At 41.9% G+C, this 21,336-nt stretch overlaps 1 protein-coding gene across 3 annotated transcripts in view; it reads left to right on the forward strand.

Moving 5' to 3' along the window:
* The window catches only part of LOC117428921 (guanine nucleotide-binding protein G(I)/G(S)/G(O) subunit gamma-7), a 67,056-nt gene that overhangs the window by 41,387 nt on the left and 4,333 nt on the right, over positions 1-21,336 (forward strand). For 2 of the 3 annotated variants that reach the window (XM_034911932.2, XM_034911933.2), the window contains 2 exons: positions 1,595-1,630; positions 20,736-20,856. In XM_034911932.2, coding sequence (XP_034767823.1) covers positions 20,776-20,856 — 81 coding nt within the window. In that variant the 5' untranslated portion in view covers positions 1,595-1,630; positions 20,736-20,775. The remainder of the gene's footprint in view (positions 1-1,594; positions 1,631-20,735; positions 20,857-21,336) is intronic. The other variant, XM_059014780.1, reaches the window with a different exon arrangement.

Consider the following 21,336-nt stretch of genomic DNA (forward strand, 5'->3'; position numbering starts at 1 on the left):
GGGTCAGTTATGAAGTCAGAGCTTACAGAAGACATGCCTACCCCCTTACTGCTGCAGGTAGTGCCAGGGGGATGACCCATTTAGACAGCTTCAAAGAGGGAGTGATGTAAACAAACTGGACATCCAACAGTGCGTGTCTCTGATGAAGCAGCGAGCCCCTGATATAACAGTGTGTGTCTCTGATGAAGCAGCGAGCCCCAGATATAACAGTGTGTGTCTCTGATGAAACAGCGAGCCCCAGATATAACAGTGCGTGTCTCTGATGAAGCAGCGAGCCCCTGATATAACAGTGTGTGTCTCTGATGAAGCAGCGAGCCCCAGATATAACAGTGTGTGTCTCTGATGAAGCAGCGAGCCCCAGATATAACAGTGTGTGTCTTTGATGAAGCAGCGAGCCCCTGATATAACAGTGTGTGTCTCTGATGAAGCAGCGAGCCCCTGATATAACAGTGTGTGTCTCTGATGAAGCAGCGAGCCCCAGATATTTTCACAGGAACCCATAAAACACCTTGATAAGTAGCATCCTTCAATATTTTTTCTCACAGCGTCCTTTTAAAGTAGTCAGCTGACATTTTTTAATGAAGCTGCGATCATTGTTATTGCAAACCCTTTTCGAAGGGAGCGTTATATTAAGAGGTCTGGGTGAAGGGCTGTATTGACAGGCCACTCTCTTCACTTTCCATAGTGTGTAAAGGTTCCATTAGTGAATAATATTCAGTCATTCAATAGATAACCATCTAACACCCCGCCACTGTGTGGGGACAATAAGGGAGTAGGCTTGGCATTCTCGCCAAATGAGACATCAGTGAGGTCCCATCTGTTTGCGAATCCCACAGTGCTTTTAAATCTAATTAATACTCTACCATGGGTACTTCCAACGCTTACTTTCAAGTTACTCATATTAATCAGACATTCTGCAGTGTGTAGCCTTCGTAGAAACTGATCCATTTTATTGTTCCACTAAATTACAAGTGTGAGTGTGCGTGGGGGGGGGGTCTGTCTGTGTCTGTGTGTGTGCGTGTGTCTGTGTGTGTGTGTCTGTGTGTGTGCGTGTCTGTGTGTGTTACTATCAGCCCCTGTCTGCTCTGGATGAATAAACTACAGAGATGTATAAGCAGTCTAAGTGGAGGTGCAGCCTGATCCACTTTTGATGCTTTCATCCCTGCACTTTCAAGCCCCCTAGCTTTCATGTCGGCCCCAAGCTGTTTCACGAGACCTGGCCTCGGAGAGGTTAAAGCTCGGGTATCCCCACACCTCCTGTGTGAAAGTCCGCTGATCTCACCAGGGAAGGTGTTGGAGGAAATGTCCATTCTGTGCCAGCTGCAGACGGGGGCCAAACAAAAATGTGTAAAGCCGTTATGATCAGCAGCATTGTGAAACGTGTGCTAATGACCCTTCATTCTCATCTTGTGCTCGCAGCAGGGAAGTTGCTCTGTGTGTGTTTCTCAATGTCAGTTTCCCCACACTGCATGTGACATATTAAGCCTCCTAGGTCTGACCCACCCTGCTCCCATCAGGGAGGCCTGTACGAGCCTGGGGCCAGCGAGTCTCTCTGGAATGTAACATCTATCTTCTGTTTTCTTTCGTTTTTTAGGAACCGTCCGACAACGATCTGACAAAGATCCAAAATGTAAGTAATCGATCTCAATTGAATGTTGTTTCCGGAGTGCATGTGAAGATGCTGAGTGTTTCAAGGTGTGCTCTCGCACTTCCTGTTAGTGTTTCCTGCAGCCAGGGAGGGAGAGTGTGTCTGTGGGGTACAGGGCCTGCTGGGAAAGAAAAGAGCACGAAGACGCCTTCCTTGTTGATACTGACGTTCTGCACGGCTTCCTGTGTGAACTGCAGTAGACAAAGTGCTTTTATTAAATGTGGACAAATAACTCCAGCCATGACCAGAAGCTTTGCATCACCTAGAATCTTAGGATTTGAGACATTCATATAAAACCAAAAAACTATATCAACATAATTTAGATCTTTTTATTTAACATCATGCAATCAAAGAAACTACAAAATGATATTGCGGAAGCCATAAAAGCAGTACAGTAAGATTTCAGAATTTCAAGTTTTCAATTTGTGTCAGTTTTTCGTTAACTATATGGGAAAACTACAAAGCGGTATGTAATTTAATATGTTAACGTAACATTATTCAGCAGGCTTCATTAGACTTTATGAAGCTAAATGTGTTAATTGTTTAGGGTGATGCAAAACTTTTGGACATAGCTGTACTAAGTGGGTTAAATGCTGTTTAAATACACTGTAAATGCAAGTTACTCTGATGATGTTAAAACAGCTATTAAAGTTACAGGGATCCTAAGTTTTAGGCGGAGGTTCCGGTATATAAACTTGAGGTTAAATTTAACAGCACTGGAAAAGGAAATGCTTCCATTTCAATGCAGATGGCATTAATACAACTATCCATTGGTCACTGTGAGCAGATTGGAAAATGTCATTTATTACAGTCCTGTAACGAAAGCTGCAGAGACGTGTTCGTCTGGAATACAAACAAATCCTTTGGAGCTCGCACAAATAAATACAAACATGCAGTCAGTCCTCTTCTGTCTCTAACACAGTAACAGGTGTGTTTATTTTTTTACTTGGATGGTGATGGTGGGGTTGCAAACTCTTATCTCATGACACAGGTATAGGTGAGGACCCCTGTTTTTTTCTCTAATATGCTGTAAAATAAACAGCTGTCCCAACTTCATAGGTCTCAGATTGAATCAATGACACATCTGCTGTTAAGAATAGGCTATATTTAGACAGAAATAATGTGGACATTAAGGTTAGTTGCATTCTTCCCTGTTATTTCTTGCAGGTGTGCACATACTGGGCTATTTTTAAGCTATCACATTTCTAAACTAGATTTTAGGTAATAGGTCAAATACTTTCTCTCGCTTGGTCTGTCTTTATTGTACCTTACAAAGTGTAAATAATAGGTGATGTTTTTAGTGGATCAATCAATAGATTTGTATTTAATAGCCTAAACGTTTTATTTAATAGCCTCACCTCTGCTTGTCTGAGCAATGTAATAAGGAAGAAACGGTTTGTGATATCGGTCCATTTCATGTGCTATACAGCAAGAAAAACGAATCATAATGGAGTCCGAGGTCAAATCCCCATTGACTATCATTGAGCTCGAAAACAGCCTGTTTGCCAGCAGTATCTATGAGGTTAAGAACCACGGCCCAGGCGAGCCGGAACACGCATAATAGGCAAGCGAAGTCACGTGACTCACATCTCCCCACACGGCTGTCTGATTCAGTCAGCAGTCCTCTTGATGTAATGAAAAGAGCATTAGGAACGTCTTCTAATACAAACTGCTTTTTTAAGACGACAGCAACGGTGCTACAACGATGACTGTGTGTAGAAATGTGATAAATGCATTACCGATGTCTATATGTGTTACTAGACGATCAGTATACAGATACAATGGGAATTGGTATGCTAATTCTTGTTTAAGAACATCCTATATTTAGGACTTTGATTTAGGACTACAGCACTGGTTTTAAAGTATATGAATCAAAAATCAATTACAGGCATTGAAAATGACTTCTAGTCGAAATGTTTGTCATTGCACTTTAGTACGTTGCTTTTAGTATTTCTATATTTATATCCTTTTTTTTTTTTTTTCTGTTTTTTTTTTTAATCTGCTTGTTTTATTTTACCGGTAGCTTGCCATTCAATCAGACCTTTTCAGATAGAGCTCCTGAAATACCAACGCATCACGGGACACGATACTTCTGTTTTAGTGAGTCACCGCACTTCCCCTGAAATCGGGGTAGAGTTGAATTACAGTGTAATTGGTGTGACAGTTTGATGACACACAAGTTACTGACGCAAAACTGATTTTCACTTGTATTCAGCTGCCATTGTCCTTTTATTTTAGTTGTGCCGTCGTTGATATAATGTAGTTTGACGAGGGCACCTGTGGAAACGAAGAGAGCTTCTCAGTGTGGAATGAAAGAGAAAGCATATGTATTGGTAGTTATTATACACTTGTATGTATTTCGCTCTGAAGCAATATATATATAATATGAGGATGAAGACTATATTTGCATCCTGAGCCATTCGAAAAAAAAGGCATAATACCACAATAGTCAAAAAGTGATAATTCCTCTAGAGGAAAATATACTTGAAGTTTGACCCATTCGACTCCTTGAGACCATCACTTTCAATTCAAACAGTACAGAAATGTTCATTAATGATCAACAAAATGAGAATACGTTTTAAAAAAAAATGATGTAAAGCTGTTACATTCGTATCTCAGAGAAACTGGAGAGGAACGGGAAATTAAAACAAGGTAAAGGCAGTCATCCAAATAAAGCTGAAGCACTAACGGATAACGAGATAGAACGCCTGTACACTGAAACACTACATTTAAAAAAAAAAACAAATGTTCTGCTGAACCTCGTCTTCTTTAAAATTAGCATCACAAGGGTATCCATGTATTATAAAAAATAATAGATGGACCTCTTCAGTGAGTTACAGGAAAACATTTCAAGCTCGGGTTTCTGTGATCAGCTATTCGTCCTTCGGTCTCGTAATTTATGACGTCACAGAAACCCTAGATGGAATAATTTTCTTCTTATATGTGTGTGTGTGTGTAATCCAGAGACCCTCAGTAGCATTTAGAAGCACTGTGTGGATGAAGATTCATTTCTCTGCGTGTCAGAGTGGCTTCCACATGCATGCACATACCTGTGCATCTCACTGTGAGCTGCCTCCCGGGCTCTCTGGCAGCTTACAGTATGCAAATCAGACTCCTCTGTTGATTCTCCACGCCCCGGCGTTTTGCATTTTCCAGGCACTCCTGTGCAGTGTCTGAACAGAGCTGTGCGGTGACCCAGTCACTGCAGGATTTAACACTTCTGTTCTGTTAACAGTCTGAGCCTTTCCACATTTTCCTTTGGGCCTGAATTATAAGTTACCTGCACAAAAGGTGCCTAAAAGCCACTAAAAGTTGTAATGAGTCAAACTGCTCTGCACTGGGAGTCTTGCGTTATATGCTGCTTTGGTACTATTAATGCATTGAGTCTAACATTTCAACATTCAGGCTAGTTTGTATGCTTCACTTTTGATTTTTGATGGTGGATTGAAGCTTTTTTAAATTATCATAGTCATTTTCTTTTTTGTTTTATTTATAATTTTATAAGGCATATGCATTAATTTGTGTTGAAATAATTCATTATTATCCACTATGTTTTATTCAATGCTTGATTTCCATTAAGGTTTCTGATATCTGGTACCTGGCACCTAAAAATGTATGTGCTGCATATCAATTAAACAGTAAATCAGTAGAATTTTCTGACAAAATTCCAGTCTGTCTTGTCCTGTGTACAGATGCCATCCCGTGCAGAGAACACCACAACTAATTCCAGTGTTCAAAAATTCATTCTTTCTTAAAATGTTGATGAATTTGACACTAGTTGCTCAATTGAAAATATTACCGAAATTGCTACAAACTCATAAAAACACAGTTTCTCCATCTGTCATTAGCCAGCACGTCACCACAGGGCAGGGCTACCTGTGCAGGTATTTCTCAGCAGCGGACATTTCCAGGGGAGCAGGTGCAGGCAGGCAGGCAGGCAGCTACACCATTCCAGAGAGCACAAAGAAGATGCCCCAGAGATGCAGCCCTGCCTGCAGTGCATCACCACATTCCTATTCAAATCACCTGATGCAAGTCTGCAAACAAACGATCTCCTGAATCCTACACAGAATATCGCTTTATAAAGGCGCCATGCACAACACAAGAAGATATAGTTTTAAGCTGGACAGTCCAACTGTACTCCTGTGTGTCCCGCTGCATCAAGAACTGCCTGCTTCCAACACTGCATGCCTTCTTAAAACCAATGCAATCCACACCATTGGATGCAAAACTTAGATGCATGCAGGAGGCGATGCAGATTGATGGCAAAGTTACTGAATTATGTACAGTAACTCTGTGCCTAAAACTTTCTCCAGCTTCAAACTGCCTTCACATTATACTTACCAGGTGCAAACCTCCTTGACTGTAGGCTAAACACCATCTGACAAGCTCAGTGTCATTCCCACCCTATTATACTCCATGTGGAACCCAATCAGCTTGTGAGCCAAATACATGCCTGGTTTTGGACGTACTGTAGCTTCCATGCAGAGTACCGAAATGGTTGAACAGGTGAAACCATGCTTATAGTAAGACCAACATAGTCGCATCATATTCTTGTCTGTTATATATAGATAGATAAAGGAAGCATCCTGGGGAAGAGAGCTTTGCTCTTGTTATGAAAGCCCAAGGCTTGGCTTTAAAGGCATCGCTGCAGTTGTGGTGCTGTTAGTAGGCTGGGCACACATTAAGCTCTTGGTTATTAATTCAATGGAATAAAACGTGTAAATTACGCAACACAAAACAATGCACCCCTCGGTTTCCCTTGCTTGCACAATAAGAGTATAAAAACACTCTGGCAGTGCATACTTCTTGAAGGCAATTACTCGGAGAATGCAAGCATCAGCACAGCCCTAGCACGCCTAGTTTGATAATCAGGAAAGCGTATGCTATTGTATTTAAGCCATCAGAGCAGCTCAGGCTTAGGGAATAAGGTCCACTGTGGAGGCTCTGTGACACTTTGTTTCCACGTTCTGGCTTCCTGGTTTGGGATTTCTTCCTGTACAGTGCAGGTCATTTTCTTGTTGCTCAGCTGACAGCCTGGGGTTTCCCAGAGAGTCGAGAGCTGAGCTAATAACCTGAAACTCAAGGTATGTGGAAACTGAAACCAGTGACGCAGATGGGAATCCTGTTTACTCACAGGCTTGTTTAGAGAGTGGGTAGCTACAGTAATCCACGCTCCTGTTTGATGGATACCGTCTGTCTTTAGGTGTTGTAACTATAATAAGCACTCGGAGCACTTATGTATAGGGCCCTATCCATGTTTTGTGTGGGGTTTTTTTTTTTACAACAATTCACATTTCTGTAGCGTCTTATCACAAGGATCCCAAAACGCTTCACACACAGAATAATGAACAATTAAACCATTGCATTTAAAAACAGTCTAATACAGAATTTGATCAAATCAGAAACCAAACAAGTCATTTAAAAATGTGGTTTTAATTGTAAAATTTGGGAAAACCAAGATAAAAAGCTAGTCTGTAGAAATAGAACAATTAAGAGTCTAAAACACACATTTTTTCAAATTGGAATTAATTTTACGTTGCGAAAGCACGCTTAAATACCCATTAACACTCAAGTGTTGTTTTTGAGTATGGGTTAGAGCAGTACATGCAGCCCTTGTACATAGTGACCAGCTTTAGCTGAGGGGAAGAGTGATTGCTTTATATGCAGGTTTGCATATGTAATATACATTTATATATGAATGACACAGCTGTGTCTTGCACTTGCTTGTTTCACACTGCATGGTGAAGCCCGCTGGTTCTGGATGAGGTCCAGTCTGCTGGAAGCACAATCCAGTCCGAGCTTGCTGCTGATTCTGCTGCTGCTGTGTCAGAAACCTGGCTCCAGGCCAGGCCAACATGACTTTGCTGTTCCTGTTTCCCAAAAATCAAATCATGTAAGCAGTGCTTGTATTCTGACTGCGTTTACCAGAAGAGTGTGGGTGCTGACATGATATCTCTGCCTCACATGACTACGCTGCAAACTCATTGTGCTACCCTGGGGCTGTGATGTGATGCAGGGGGGCCCTGTGAATACACACGCTGCTTGACAAAGTGCAGTGTGTTATCAGACACGCAGAGACAATAAGAAGATTGTATGAGTTTTCAGGAGAACGGCAGGCATTGTTGGAACTCCAGATTGCTGACAAGCAGTAGTATCACAGTTTTATCAGATTAACATTTTCAATCTGTGTTACAAATGAGAATTTAGGGGATGACACACACACAGACACAAGTGTACACTGCTATTTGGGGGACAATGCATTCACAATCAGTCATATTTTTAGGAATCTTAACCCCAAGCCATGTCCAGAGCTTTGTTTTTTCAGGAGTCATTTTATTTGTATGTAATGCTTCTATAACCATGTGACTTTCTTACGGCCAGCAAACTCTCATTACACATCTAGGGGCATTTGAATTGATTCTAAAAATAAGTTATTTTGGAAGATGGTGTTTTTTTCAATTTCAAAACATCCTTCCCAGGACCTCGTGTTTTCAAACAATGCTCTCGCTTTGACCGATTTCCCAAGGAGTGTGTGGGAGTGGGCAGCGGGCCCAGGCTCACATGACTCGGACACTCCCGGCTGGTTGAAAGGTTTGTTCACGTGGCCCAGATCACTCGGAGTCTACACATTGTTCAGGATTTATAGAGTTCTGCAGCATCCTGTCTGTTTTTTTTTGTAGAATGACCACCCCCACCAATATAATGTCCTAAAAAAAGAACTAACAACGTGATGAACTGACAAAAAGAAAATGTAATTAAAATGAACCCAAATAGAAAAAGTCCTTTGCAGTAAGACTAAAAACATGAGACACTGCACAAGCTTGATCATTGATGGTTGATCCTATGCTTTGACAGATCAGTGCATGGCTCAGCACTACCACATTTGAGGTTGATTTTTATTCAAGTAATATAGTCTACTGTTTACTTAAACATTCTTCCACGGTTCAGCCTTCTGGGTACTTTATCAGAAAGAAAACGGACCTGGTTGACAGTCCAGTTTGTTAAATTTCCCTATGCAGCAGTAGTTTCAGCTTCCTCCTCTCTGTGGGATAAACAGGCATGCTGCACCTTCCCAGAGCAACTGCTTGAAAAACACGAGTTTCCACGAGTCTGGTTCCTCTGTGACCAAGACCTTCCACTGCATGCGAGTGAAGATTGTATTGCATTCATTTACTGTCTGTATGTCCCTTAAGTATGTGGCCTTGAAATACACAGTCGTCTCTCCAAATAGTAGAAAATCTTTTCAGTACTTGCTTCTAGCCACAAGCTGAATAGTTCAATGAGTGCAGAATAAGATGAATACACAGAGAACGAACCTCTTGCACACTGAATGTCTTGATGCCTCTAAATAGATCACCATCACCTTGCTTTTAAGATCTGTCAGCCCCACAGGTGCTGTTTCCCCGCTACACTTCCTGTTCGCTCCCTGTATGGAAGATTTTTACTGAGCAAGAGGGTAGTAAAATAGGGCAACAAGAGCCCCACCTACAATCTAACTGCAGGATATCATAGTTGTTGCCAGTTAAATGCTGTAAATTAAGGTACTTTTGTTGGACTTTGAAACTAAAAGCCCAGAATGTCCCCCTTTTCAATATTTATAATACTGTAAAACATATAAAAGAAATCCCCTAATAATGAAAGCACACTTAGAATCCCTTTCAGTGTGATTCTTTAACATTCCCTTGTGGGTTTCCCCAAGGACTTTTGCATCGCCCTTCAGCTAAAGACCATCGTTCTCATACCTGGACACAAACCTCACAGTTGGAGCTCTGTTTGGTTGGCATTGATGCAATGCTGCCCAATGCAGTGCTGCCCGGTGCTGGAGCAGGCTGTGTGTGTCTGTGGTTCAGTAGCAGCTGAGCTGGCAGCTCTCAGGTAGGTCCAGCTTATGATCCTCTCAAGCATTGAGGTTTTTGGGGTTTTTTTTGCAAGCCTATGGAAAACAGTTAAAGTTTTTCTTGTGAAGTCATGGCTTTCCCTATTCTCAGCAAACACAGCTAGAGATTGAGATTACACCACAGGCACCCCTCTCTTTCTTATAAATAGTCACTATTCCCTGACGCACGCTGACCCTGTAAAACAGTGTGTAAAGAGACTCAGGTCTCCACAGGCTGGTTATAAATAGGTTTCATTGTATCGAGTAGCAATGGAGGGAGGGTGTAGGGTAAAAGACTCCAGACAAACCTCCCAAGGGCAATAAACAAGACCTACAAATACTTCAGCACCGGCAGTAAACTGTTCAAGGTCCTTTTGTGCACTTGAGTTGTTTTTCCTGAAGAACAGGATCATGGGGTTAGGGATTAAAATGCAATACCCTTTTTTTCAAACTTCTGTTTTGATTCCTGGTCTAATACAAGTCTTGTATAACCTCCTACTGCTGCAAGTCGGCACAAGAGCATGTCCGTCTCGCAGAGTACTGCAGTGGCAGGTTTCAAGGGGGAGGGAGGAAAAACGTGTGTCCCCACAGGGGAATGTAAACAAGGTGGACTGTCAACAAAGGCTGCTTTCTGGTACAGTGAAAAACAATTATATTCATTGTTAATAATATATATATATATATATATATATATATATATATATATATATATATATATATATATATATATATATATATATATATATATATAAATAAAAAAAGCATTAACTTGTGTGTCATACTCTGTCTTTATAAAACAAAAAGGAAAGTTCAACAGTGTAATGATTACTAAGAAAAGGGTAGTTACCTACAGAGTCACAATAGATTCTTTGACAACTGCCTAAGCAGTGTGGCCGTGCCTGACACGACACATGTGAAACTGGAGCTCTGGCTGGCTCGGCTTCCACTGAAACTGCTCCCTCTCAGGACTGTGTAAAGCAATAGTAGTTCACATGAAGTCATTAACAATACAGCCCCTTTACCAACTTTGTATATATTGTAAAGGCGTAGTATAAATGTAGTCTAGCACCGCTAAGCACAGAGGAGCATAGCATGGTATAACACTGCCATAGCGGCTCCGAGCATGTCTGTTGGTGTTGATTGTGACCAAAACAGAGCTACACTTTACCCCTGTATGAGGCAAAGTGACGAGCAGACACCCTCTGCCCTGTGTGCTGCTGCTTGCCTGTTTCATTTGTCTGTGGTGCAAATCTGTACCCTGGACCATACTCCAGGGAGTCAAGCCAATTGACGAACCCATTCCAGATGAGTCAGCTGTCATCTGTCTTCCAGGAACCACAGGGTCCTGTCTGTGACAGTAAAGCCCACCTCTCTCTAGATCTGTAGTTGGCTGTCACCCTGGTGTGGTCATAGCTTATGGTTTACAGTCAGGGACAATGATCTCAGCTACGGAGCTCACATGACTGCATCTGACTAACAAACGACCCCCGACCCCCCCCCCCCCCCCCCCACTCCCCCCCACTCCCCACAACCTTTCCAACACAGAACACTTTCCCAGAAAACAAAGCAGGCTGCGGATCGTAGAGTTGGGGTGCTGAGCAGTGTAATGTAAAGCCTTTGCCACCATGATGTCACATCCTATTTCCGTGGGCTGAGCTCAGCTGTTTGGCTGCTCAGCATTTCAGATCAGGAGACGGTTTGTCAGCAGAGTTGATGTCATGTGGGGTGGAGCCACAGGATCCACAGCCCCATTGTTGTTTGAGGGGCCTTGCCCTCTCCTGGTGGGACATTTCACTCGGAAGAAAGTTTTCCTTTTTAGGTCAGAAAAAAAACAAGCAACAGGATTTTTGTTATATAATTCTTTCTGAAGGTATTGGGTTCCCTTAATCAATAAAGAGGCTGTTCTCTAGCCTGTCCTGCACACATGATCTTCAGTAGAGGGGCTAAAACACACATGGAGAGTAGAGACGACAGTAAAACAGATCGCTACGTTAAAGTCTACAATATACTATTTATTTTTAACTCTATTACCATGCCAAAGAAATCTAAACAAATTAGATTAAGTATTCATGTCAGACACAGTCGTCTCTCATTACCTGCTAGATAATTGACTGCAGCGACAGGTGAAAGACAAGGTCAATCAAATACAGTCTATGTAAATAAATATTTTAAAAAGTCTTTAGGCTGGATCCCTTAGGCTGCTTGAAATTTACATTGCCATTTAAAGATTCTAAAGTGCTGTTAGCTTTTCGAGGGCCTCTGTCGTAGGGTGACTGCTCTGCTGGGAACCTCATTGGCTGAGAGGTTTACAGTAATGTGGGGTGTCCAGGTGGATTGCATTCTGCCTTCTGCTGTATTACTTTATGAAGACTGTAAATGATTTGCATTTTGACCAAGCTCCGGCCAGGCCATGTGACTTCTGGTGCCAGGAAACACTGCCTTCTTATGGAGGGTTGCAGTTATGAGCCACCTTGTATTTACTGAGACCGGGTGCTGGTTTACCCTGGAGACTGTGAGCTTGGGTAGCATCCCCTTCCTGGCAGGTTGCGGGAGTCTTTGGGTCACTTCCGAGAGAGAATTAAAGTCTGAATAATAATAATTAACAAGAAAACAACAACTTTGGAATGGAAACCTTTGGCGATTGAGCTAATCCTTTTATTTTTTGTATTCTCTTCTGTCAGATTTGTAGCTCTTCTGCGATTCGTCATGCCGCCCTGTGCAGAAAACATGCTGACTGCTTGCTTGTGTGTGCGTAACGGAAGAAGCGGTTAGCATTTCACTGGCAGTTGCAGAGCGGGCTCATGGCAACGGTGATGCAGGGAGCACTGGAGAGTGGTGATGGCAGGAATGCTGCTGTACTGTGATGCCCTCGCAGGAGGAAATTGCTGGGATTCTATGCGGGGGCAGGGAACGCAAGCAAATAATGCAGCAGAAAATGAGCACTGCACAGCACCCCTGACTGAGATAAAGAGGTAGAGCCCTGCTGACAGCAGCAGGAGGCAGTGTGGGCTGCAGGGGCTGCAGGGACAGAACACTAGGCTCTGAAGAGCATGTAGGGCTTCCAAAGGCAGCAAGGACAATAATGAGTCTGCAAGCTTTTGTTCTGGAACTGTAATTCACCATTCCATAAACTTATATACTGCTTCTAATTGCTTCTGGGAAGTCAGGGTGGAGGCTATTCTTTGAAATATCAGCACTTTTATCAAAGTCGGTCACATGTCCTGTCTTGCCCATCCTGATGCAGATTTTATATATGACAGTGGTGCCTTAACATCTGCATAACAAATAATCCAGTCATGGATATAAGCAGGAACTTCAAATAAGACCCGGTGCACATAACTGGCAGGTTGTAAGGAAGTGAGCTCAGCGATGAGACAGGCACTGCTCTGCTCACTCAGTCAATTATCCACACACCCTGCCACAGTGACTGTAAGATCCTGTTCTGTCAGCAGCAGCTACTGAGTAGTAAAGCAATGCTTCACAGTAACCTGTAATATCAGATTGCTAGCACATTCAGTATGTAAAAACACACAATCCTTTTAACAGCCCTACTTGTTGGCGGAGCCTGTAAATCAGGGTAGCTACTGCAGTAATATTTCTGTATTTTGGACACAGTGGGTTCAGTTTTAATACAGTAGACCCTCGGTAGGGAAAATAACCGTTATACCGAGGAGACTAAAAAGCATGTGCTTTTCTTGCACAAATAAAACACAGTGCATGTTACGATACGAGATCCAGTTAGTGCGCAGCTGCCTTTATACTCATTAGAGCAAGAGAAATGGTGAATAGGTTACAGTAGAACACAATCCACAGAAAGCAACTTTGTAACCTTGTAAAACCAAATCATTTGGGAGGCATGAATCATGTGCGTTATAGCCAAGGGTGCGTTTAATCTACCGAGGGATTACTGCACTAAATTGAAAGTTTTGCTCCACCTTAGCAACAACTCCTACTACTTTTGTAAATGTCATTTTGTTAAATCCATTTAGACTTTGCACTGGAGAAAACCCTTAATAAATCTGATCATGTAACTTTTCAATACCACCCCAAAGAACCTCTGGTACTGAACCTATTGCAGTGCCTTTTTTATGGATTCATTGCACTGCATTTTACTGAATTGCAAAGTTACTGTGCTCCAAATACTGCAGCTTTTCAGAAGTCCTAGCCCTGTCAACTTGACCTGACCGCCCTGCCGTCTTAGGCTGGTTTTCTCCCTGCTCCTTGTGAAACAGTCCCATGACGTGATTAAACCAGCTTTGTTTCCGCTGCTGTTTCACTTCTCTGTTGCACAGGAACTCAGTGCCACAGCGCTCAGCAGACAGACAGGCCGCTCCAGTAACACCTCTGAGATTGTGGGAAGCACAGGGCTTGAGCAAGGGGGAGCCACAAGAGCAGGGCAGTAAGAAGGAAGCAACAAGAATGTTTTCACACAGTCAGGATGACTGCACACTCTCCCAAGCTGGCAGTAATAAAAATGGAACAAATTAACACGCGGACGTCAGCTGCCTGACCGCCTCTGACAGTGTGGTCTGTATTCCAGTGAGAATGTGACTTCTACGCTGTTGCACATTTATTTATCCACATAAAAAGTAAAGATTGCTTTAAGTCAGGGTTTTCAATCTGCTCAAGTTAATATTATAGTGTGCATTCAGCGTGCACTGTTCTCCCGGAACTTAAACTTTAAATGACTGGTTTCACAGGTCCCAAATAGATGTAAGCAAGATAGTCAGAGATTAGTGTCAATCAGTGTGAAACCAGCCTTCCATGTTACGAAACTGACAACAAACACGATATTGCTTGAAGTTTGCATCGGTACATGAAACTCCACTCTTTACCCAGTTAGGCTGTCTAAAAGAGGTGATCATCCTCATCAGAGCCATCACTACAGAGAGGCAGTGCTGATAAATAAGTGGCCTTTATTACGTCTTTGACTGGATTTCCATGTGCTTTTTTATTTATCTGTCTCAGGGCAGAATTTGTATAAATCCTATTTTGAGATAAAGGCTGCACAGACAAGCCATTACTGAAAGTGACTCATGGTAAAATGCTACTGCTGTTACAAATCAGAGGTCACAATCCCTGCATTTGCAAAACAGAGCGACAGTCAGTGCAGAGATCCAGTGACCCGAATGAGCCCTGGAGAAATCCTCAGCTTGCTGGAAACGTCAGGGAGCTAACTAGCTGTTGAACTGGGCAAGGAGTCCTCTCCAAGCCTACCTTAGAAACACCAGCCTCTCCACAGATAGAAACACGTCAAGCCTTCACAACACAGACGTCAGATGGGGTGGTTCCTGTGTCCTCCCGCTCGTGAGCCCCTTGATGTCTGGATTGCAGCAGCAGTTACAGGCCAGGATACTGATGCTTTGACTAGTCCAGCGCTCACTGTTACGAGTTTGTTGGTTACATTTTTGTGCTCGCCGTTTACATTTTGGCTGCAAAATAAATTGGTTTTGCTTGCAAACCAACATTGTCTTTTCCGTTCTAGTTTGGTGCTCGTTTTGCAACGTTAAAGCCGCAGTGATCCACTAAAATAAAATTCCTTGCTGTCTTTTTAACTTCAGCTATGGTCAAAAGTTTTGCATCACCCTGTAAAATTTTGCTTCATAAAGGTCGAATGAAACCTGCTGAATAATGTTACGTTAACGTAGTGAATTACACACCGCTTTGTAATTTTTTTTTTTTTTAATTGTCTCAATCCTAAAATTCTAGGTGATGCAAAACTTTTGACCACAGCTGTATGTTCCTTTATAGTTTAGATGCCTCTGCATTACAGTTTCCCCAAATTTCCCAACTTGCCAATATGTTTTTTCTTAACAATGCACACCAACACCAACACATATGCATGTATTGCAGTTGAGAAACATATTCTTAAATGTAGTTTAGCTATGTGGATGCAGCCCTTGTTCTCAAGGTGCATGCTCAGTAGAAGAGAAGGGTTTCTTATCTAGGAATTTTCCAGCTGCAGGGGTGGCTGTTTTCAAACAAGTCTCTTCTGTTGTCCTCCTTTAAAGAAAGAAAAGAAACAAAATGCTAGAAAGTGGATTTCAAACACATCCGGTGCTCATGGCAACTGTAACCAGCCCTGCAATTCAATCCACCCTCCCTCCTGCCTAAAAGCCTGTCTGTGTGCGTGTGAGTTCAGAAAAATATTATATAAATGCCAACCAAGGGCCAGCTGTGCCAAGCAGCTCCAGTGAAAAGGAATAAACATTTAAAAGGGGTGAAGCACGAGATCCTTAATCTGGTGCAGTTTAGAGTTCAGAATATATATTTTAATGCATGGTTATGGTTTGGACAGGCATCTACTGTACAGCTATTGTTTATTATTATTATTATTTATTTCTTAGCAGACGCCCTTATCCAGGGCGACTTACATTCGCAAGCAAATACAAATACATTCAAGTGTTACAATATAAGTCATACAATAAGAACAAGAAATACAATAATTCTCAAGTGTGACAAACCACAATTCAATAATACAGCAGATAATAGTGAAAGTTACATCAGGATATGATTAAATAGTGATGGTTACATCAGGATATGATTAAGTACAGAATACTACAGATTAAACACTTGGCAGATTACAATATTCTGAGGTACAGGATTAAATGCAGTAAAATAGGGGGCAGATAAGAGCAAAATAAAGCATATTTAAATGAAAGGTGATAGTGTCCCAGGATACAACAGAGGAGTTCTACAGGTGCTGTTTGAAGAGGTGAGTCTTAAGGAGGCGCCGGAATGTGGTCAGGGACTGGGCAGTCCTGACATCTGTAGGAAGGTCGTTCCACCACTGCGGAGCAAGGGTGGAGAAGGAAAGGGCTCGGGAGGCAGGGGAGCGTAGCGGAGGTAGAGCCTATATATATATATATATATATATATATATATATATATATATATATATATATATCGCATTGGTTCCATTTCCAAGCACACTGAGCAATGGAGTCAGTCCCTTATGAGGCCTGAGTTTCTAGGAAAATCTGTGGAGAAGGTGAAGGGTCAGGACTGAACTAAAAGCTGTTGTCTGTTTGACTCAGGAAACCGACAGTCATGCTGCAGTCTGCAGTTGCTCAAGTAATCAGCCTTTTGGAAACTATTTTCTGTCAGTTGATGCTTGCATTGCATGCTTTTTCTGCAGAGGGGCACATGGTCAGGTGTTTTCTTTTGGTTGGTTTCTAGGGTTTCCTAGTTTTCTGGTTGGGTTGGTCTTTACAGAGGGTGAGTGTTGGCAGTACACTAGACTTGTCCCTTCAAAACCTCTGATGCATTAGTAAACCATTTAAAACTCAACGCAGCAACAGGGGACCACTGTGATTAATATTCAGATTACAGAAAACTATTTGGATTTGCCTTTGTTTAGTTGTTTTCTATTTGGATCAACTGCTGCAATACTGTCATCTGTTAGGAGGCTGTGTGGTCCAGTGGTTAAAGAAACGGGCTTGTACCCAGGAGGTCCCCAGTTCAAATCCCACCTCAGCCACTGACTCATTGTGTGACCCTGAGCAAGTCACTTCACCTCCTTGTGCTCCGTCTTTCGGGTGAGATGTAATTGTAAGTGACTCTGCAGTTGATGCATAGTTCACACACCCTAGTCTCTGTAAGTCGCTTTGGATAAAGGCATCTGCTAAATAAACAAATAATAATAATCTGTCACATGTGCAGGACAAAAGCACAAGGGAGAGATGGGCTTTCATTGCTCTAGAATAATGTTTCCCTAATTATAAAACACTTTCTTCATTTGAGATTTTTTCTTCTGGGGGAAAAAAAAAAGCATTTTATATCTAGGTTATTATTGAAGTTGCTATGTTCAGATTAGTATTTAGAATTGCCACAAGAGTGCTTCGGCACTGTGAAAGCAGACAGGAGCTCTCCACAGGACTCCCAAGCATCTCCAGTGACTGCAAACGCTTTCTGTGAAGACCCCTAAAATGTGTAAGCCTTGGATCCAGCTTATCCTGCACGGGTTTGTTTAAAAAGAAGAGCCGATGATAACTTTAAAATGAAAGGGCAGTGTTTTATTCCATACAGCAGAATAAGCAGGACTCACTGTACCTTACTTCTTCATTCCCAAACAAACAACACACAGCGCACCAGCTCATCAGACAGAAATCATCCAAAAATCATTATGAACTCTATCACCAGATTTGTCACAATACAGATAAGTGCGATACTGACTAAAGTAAACACACTTTCTACTGCAATGCTGTTTTAAACCATACTCATTCATATCTCTACACGGTACATATATCTTATACAGGTAATAAGTCTGTATCACAGAAGTACACCATAATTGGGGCATCATTTTCCCCGGTTGTTTTTTTTTCCAGTCTGATACGTTACCGAAGCTTTCCTTTATGGAAACAATCTCATTAAAAACAGCAAACGCAGCACAGCGATGATGATGATGATAACGCTGCAGATTCAGAGTGCACAGCACAGAAGATGTTAGGGAGTGGAACGGGTTATTGTTCGGTGGATAATGGAGATGGAAAGCGCTCTACCTTGCCAACAATAACAGGTGGGGTGGCAGCACAACAGGGAAGGGTTTCTACCAGCATCCTTTCAATCGCTGAGGCCCTTCGTGTCGGGTCTCCTTTGTCTCATTAGTGACAATAACAAAATAAAAAATTGGGACAAATAGAACAGATTTTTGCAGACAGATTTATAAAACTTTTGCTCAGATCCAAACAAACTTGTTTCTCTTACAAAACACATGCATGCAGTAATACAAGGTCAACTCAAGCCAACCTACTTGTTCACGATCCTGTTATCTGCAGTATAATATTAATACTACAAGGCCGTAGATATGTATTTCAGAGGACCCTTGTATTAAAACACTGTGCAAAAAAAGCCAGTACATTGTGCCTGCTTTCCACTGCAGCTTAAGGTCTGATCCCTGTTTTACGTTTGTGCTCTCCGTTGTGTGAGATGCACAGGCTCATTATGCATCCAGGTCACAGACAGTTATCTCTGACAGTTCTGTATTAACCTCCTTGATCTCCCTTTGTGAAAGACACTTATCTAACCCTGCAAAGAGGAGACGGAATGTTCAGGCCACGGATTAATTACATTGAGCTTGTCTTGCTGCTGGAGAGCAGCCTGAGGCTGTGTGTGCCGCCTTCTGAGGCATGGCATTGTGAGTGAGTAGCTGAACACAGTGTGCTTAGGGCTGGTTATGCATTGTCCACTTCACATTAATGGGCTGCCATGTCCACACCCAGGCCTCAGAACTTTATTGTCAGTACCTGTTTCTCAGAAGCAGCATCCCTGTCTGCACATCAACAAGGCTTGCATTAGCAGCCACACCATAAGAACAACTCGATGGGTTGGGACATCTTTACAGGTGTGAATCACGATAGCTGTGAGAGTCCTGATGGGATACTTGTATGATGCATAATTGGATCAAATGATGAGGGGCTATTTTGTTAAAAGACAAACAGCTTATGAATTACAGAGAGTATTTATTCATGCCAATTTATAAAACACACTTATTCTTCATTCAAAAACCACATGGTGAATTGTAATGAGCTCTGTTGTGATTCTGGTCTTGTATCGCGATACAAAGGATTTGTACCTCTATTACGATATGATACATCCTGTGAAGAAAGGATCCCGATTCCTGGATACACGATAAATCTCTATATTCCCTGAGTGTTAAGTTTGCACATTTGCATTGAATGCTTTGTAAATATGGGCTGCTGTGTTTTCTTTCCCTTCATTTTAAATATTAATTAAATGTGTCTGGGCTCCCCTTGCTTTCTTTGCCTGACAGAGAGACTCCCTTTCCAGTTGGAACTCCATTTAAAGTAGTTGTAGCGATAAAAAATATATATATATTTTGCATTTCCATTCACTATATACTTTAGGTCTCCAATGTGCAGTTTGAAAGAAACACGTATAACATGGGTTTTCATTTTAAAACTCTTACTACACTCGGTTAATGAGATTTCTGTTTGCAAACCTTGCTTTTAGCGAGTGCCACACTTGGTGACTTCTCCAGTGTGTTGGAATAAACAGGCTTTACATGTTAGTGTTGTTTTTGCAGGATATACTGTAGGGGGTTGGTGTGCCTGTTGCAGATAGAGAGAGACCCCTGGTACTGTGAGTTCTTTGTAAAGTCAAGATGATTATAAAGCATAATCAGAGACTGTCTAGGTCGACAGTGCATCATTACACAATACTGGCACAGCTCTGTGCAATTAAAAAGATATCGTCTGATTGATAAATGCTCCTCCAGACATGAACAAACCTCCAAAAACCAAACAAAAGATCTATGTTTAGTCGTTGGGCGTGTGCAGAAGAAAGAGAACATCAAACCCTTTGTGATCGCGTAATACAGAAGTGCCCCAGGCTGCAGCAGGAAACCAGCACAGGCACACAATCATATCATTACAGGTTCATTACAGCAAATAAATCCGGATTAAAATCAGAAGACGTCCAGGGGGAAAAACAGGCAGCATTCAGGTACACAGCTACTCTGTAAACACAAAGCTGCTCTTATAGAAGTCTGTAAACAGTTTTCAAGAGGTAAATTTGGATCCGGGAATAGAAGTTCCACCAAAACACTACAATAATGCATGCATTTAACCAGGCGTGGGCAATTCTGAGTGTCAAGGGCAATGCATTGTACTGACATTGGGATTATCGTCCTACAGTATAACCTCAAAGTTACGGAAACATAGGAAATCACGGGTGTTAATTAGACTTAATGAACAGTTAGCATCTTTTAACATAAGGAATAATAATGAAAAAAACATAAAATAAGTATTTAATCCTTTTAACTACAAGGGACATACGTGTTCTACAAATACAAAATAATGCTAACTTTCTTATTTTTGAAACGAGGTGAACGGATCAGGGTTTAAAATGTACTGACAGGTTGGATCTGGTCATCTGAATGGTCAGTTTCCTGCTTCGTGATACTTGAGTCACTCTCAAATGTATTGTAAGAAGAAACCGTTTGAACAACCACTCAATTCCTTGTGTCCCTTAAGGGGTTAACTTTGTTAAAATCCACAGTGTCTTCAAGTATTTTACATGTTGCTGTGACGGCGTGTTTAATTAATCACATTAACTCATTTGAATTTGACAGACTAAAAAAAGAATGCAGTATGAATGCAAAAAACAGGAATTATCCGGATTAATCTTTGGTGCTGCTTGCTGTGTATCTGTCTGAGTTACATTGACTTTCATTCTGTCTCTCTTTAGCGTTTTCTCTACCGCTGGAGCCTGGAACTGATGGCAGAGAATGTCAACGAATAATAATATAGCACAGGCCAGGAAACTGGTGGAGCAACTCCGCATTGAAGCAGGGACTGAGCGCATCAAGGTGAGGGGACTGTGAGGGGAGGGCTCCACCCCAATCACAGTGCATACAAACCAATCATACACCACCTGCATCGGAGCTAGCCAATCATACACCACCTGCATCGGAGCTAGCCAATCATACACCACCTGCATCGGAGCTAGCCAATCATACACCACCTGCATCGGAGCTAGCCAATCATACACCACCTGCATCGGAGCTAGCCAATCATACACCACCTGCATCGGAGCTAGCCAATCATACACCACCTGCATCGGAGCTAACCGATCATGCACCACCTGCATCGGAGCTAGCCAAAGTATATATAGGAAAGGGTTTATCAAATCTTTACATGGGTAAAGCCCACTGGCTTGTTCAGAGCATGTGTGTGTTTAAGTTTGATTGAACAGAGCCATAGAAACGGGAACAAAGACCAGCTATAAAAGCTATGTATGTATGTATGTATGTATGTCTATCTGTATGCATGTATTTATTTATTTATTT

This window comes from Acipenser ruthenus, chromosome 49, assembly GCF_902713425.1.
Source record: "Acipenser ruthenus chromosome 49, fAciRut3.2 maternal haplotype, whole genome shotgun sequence".
In the NCBI taxonomy this organism is placed as follows: Eukaryota; Metazoa; Chordata; class Actinopteri; order Acipenseriformes; family Acipenseridae; genus Acipenser; species Acipenser ruthenus.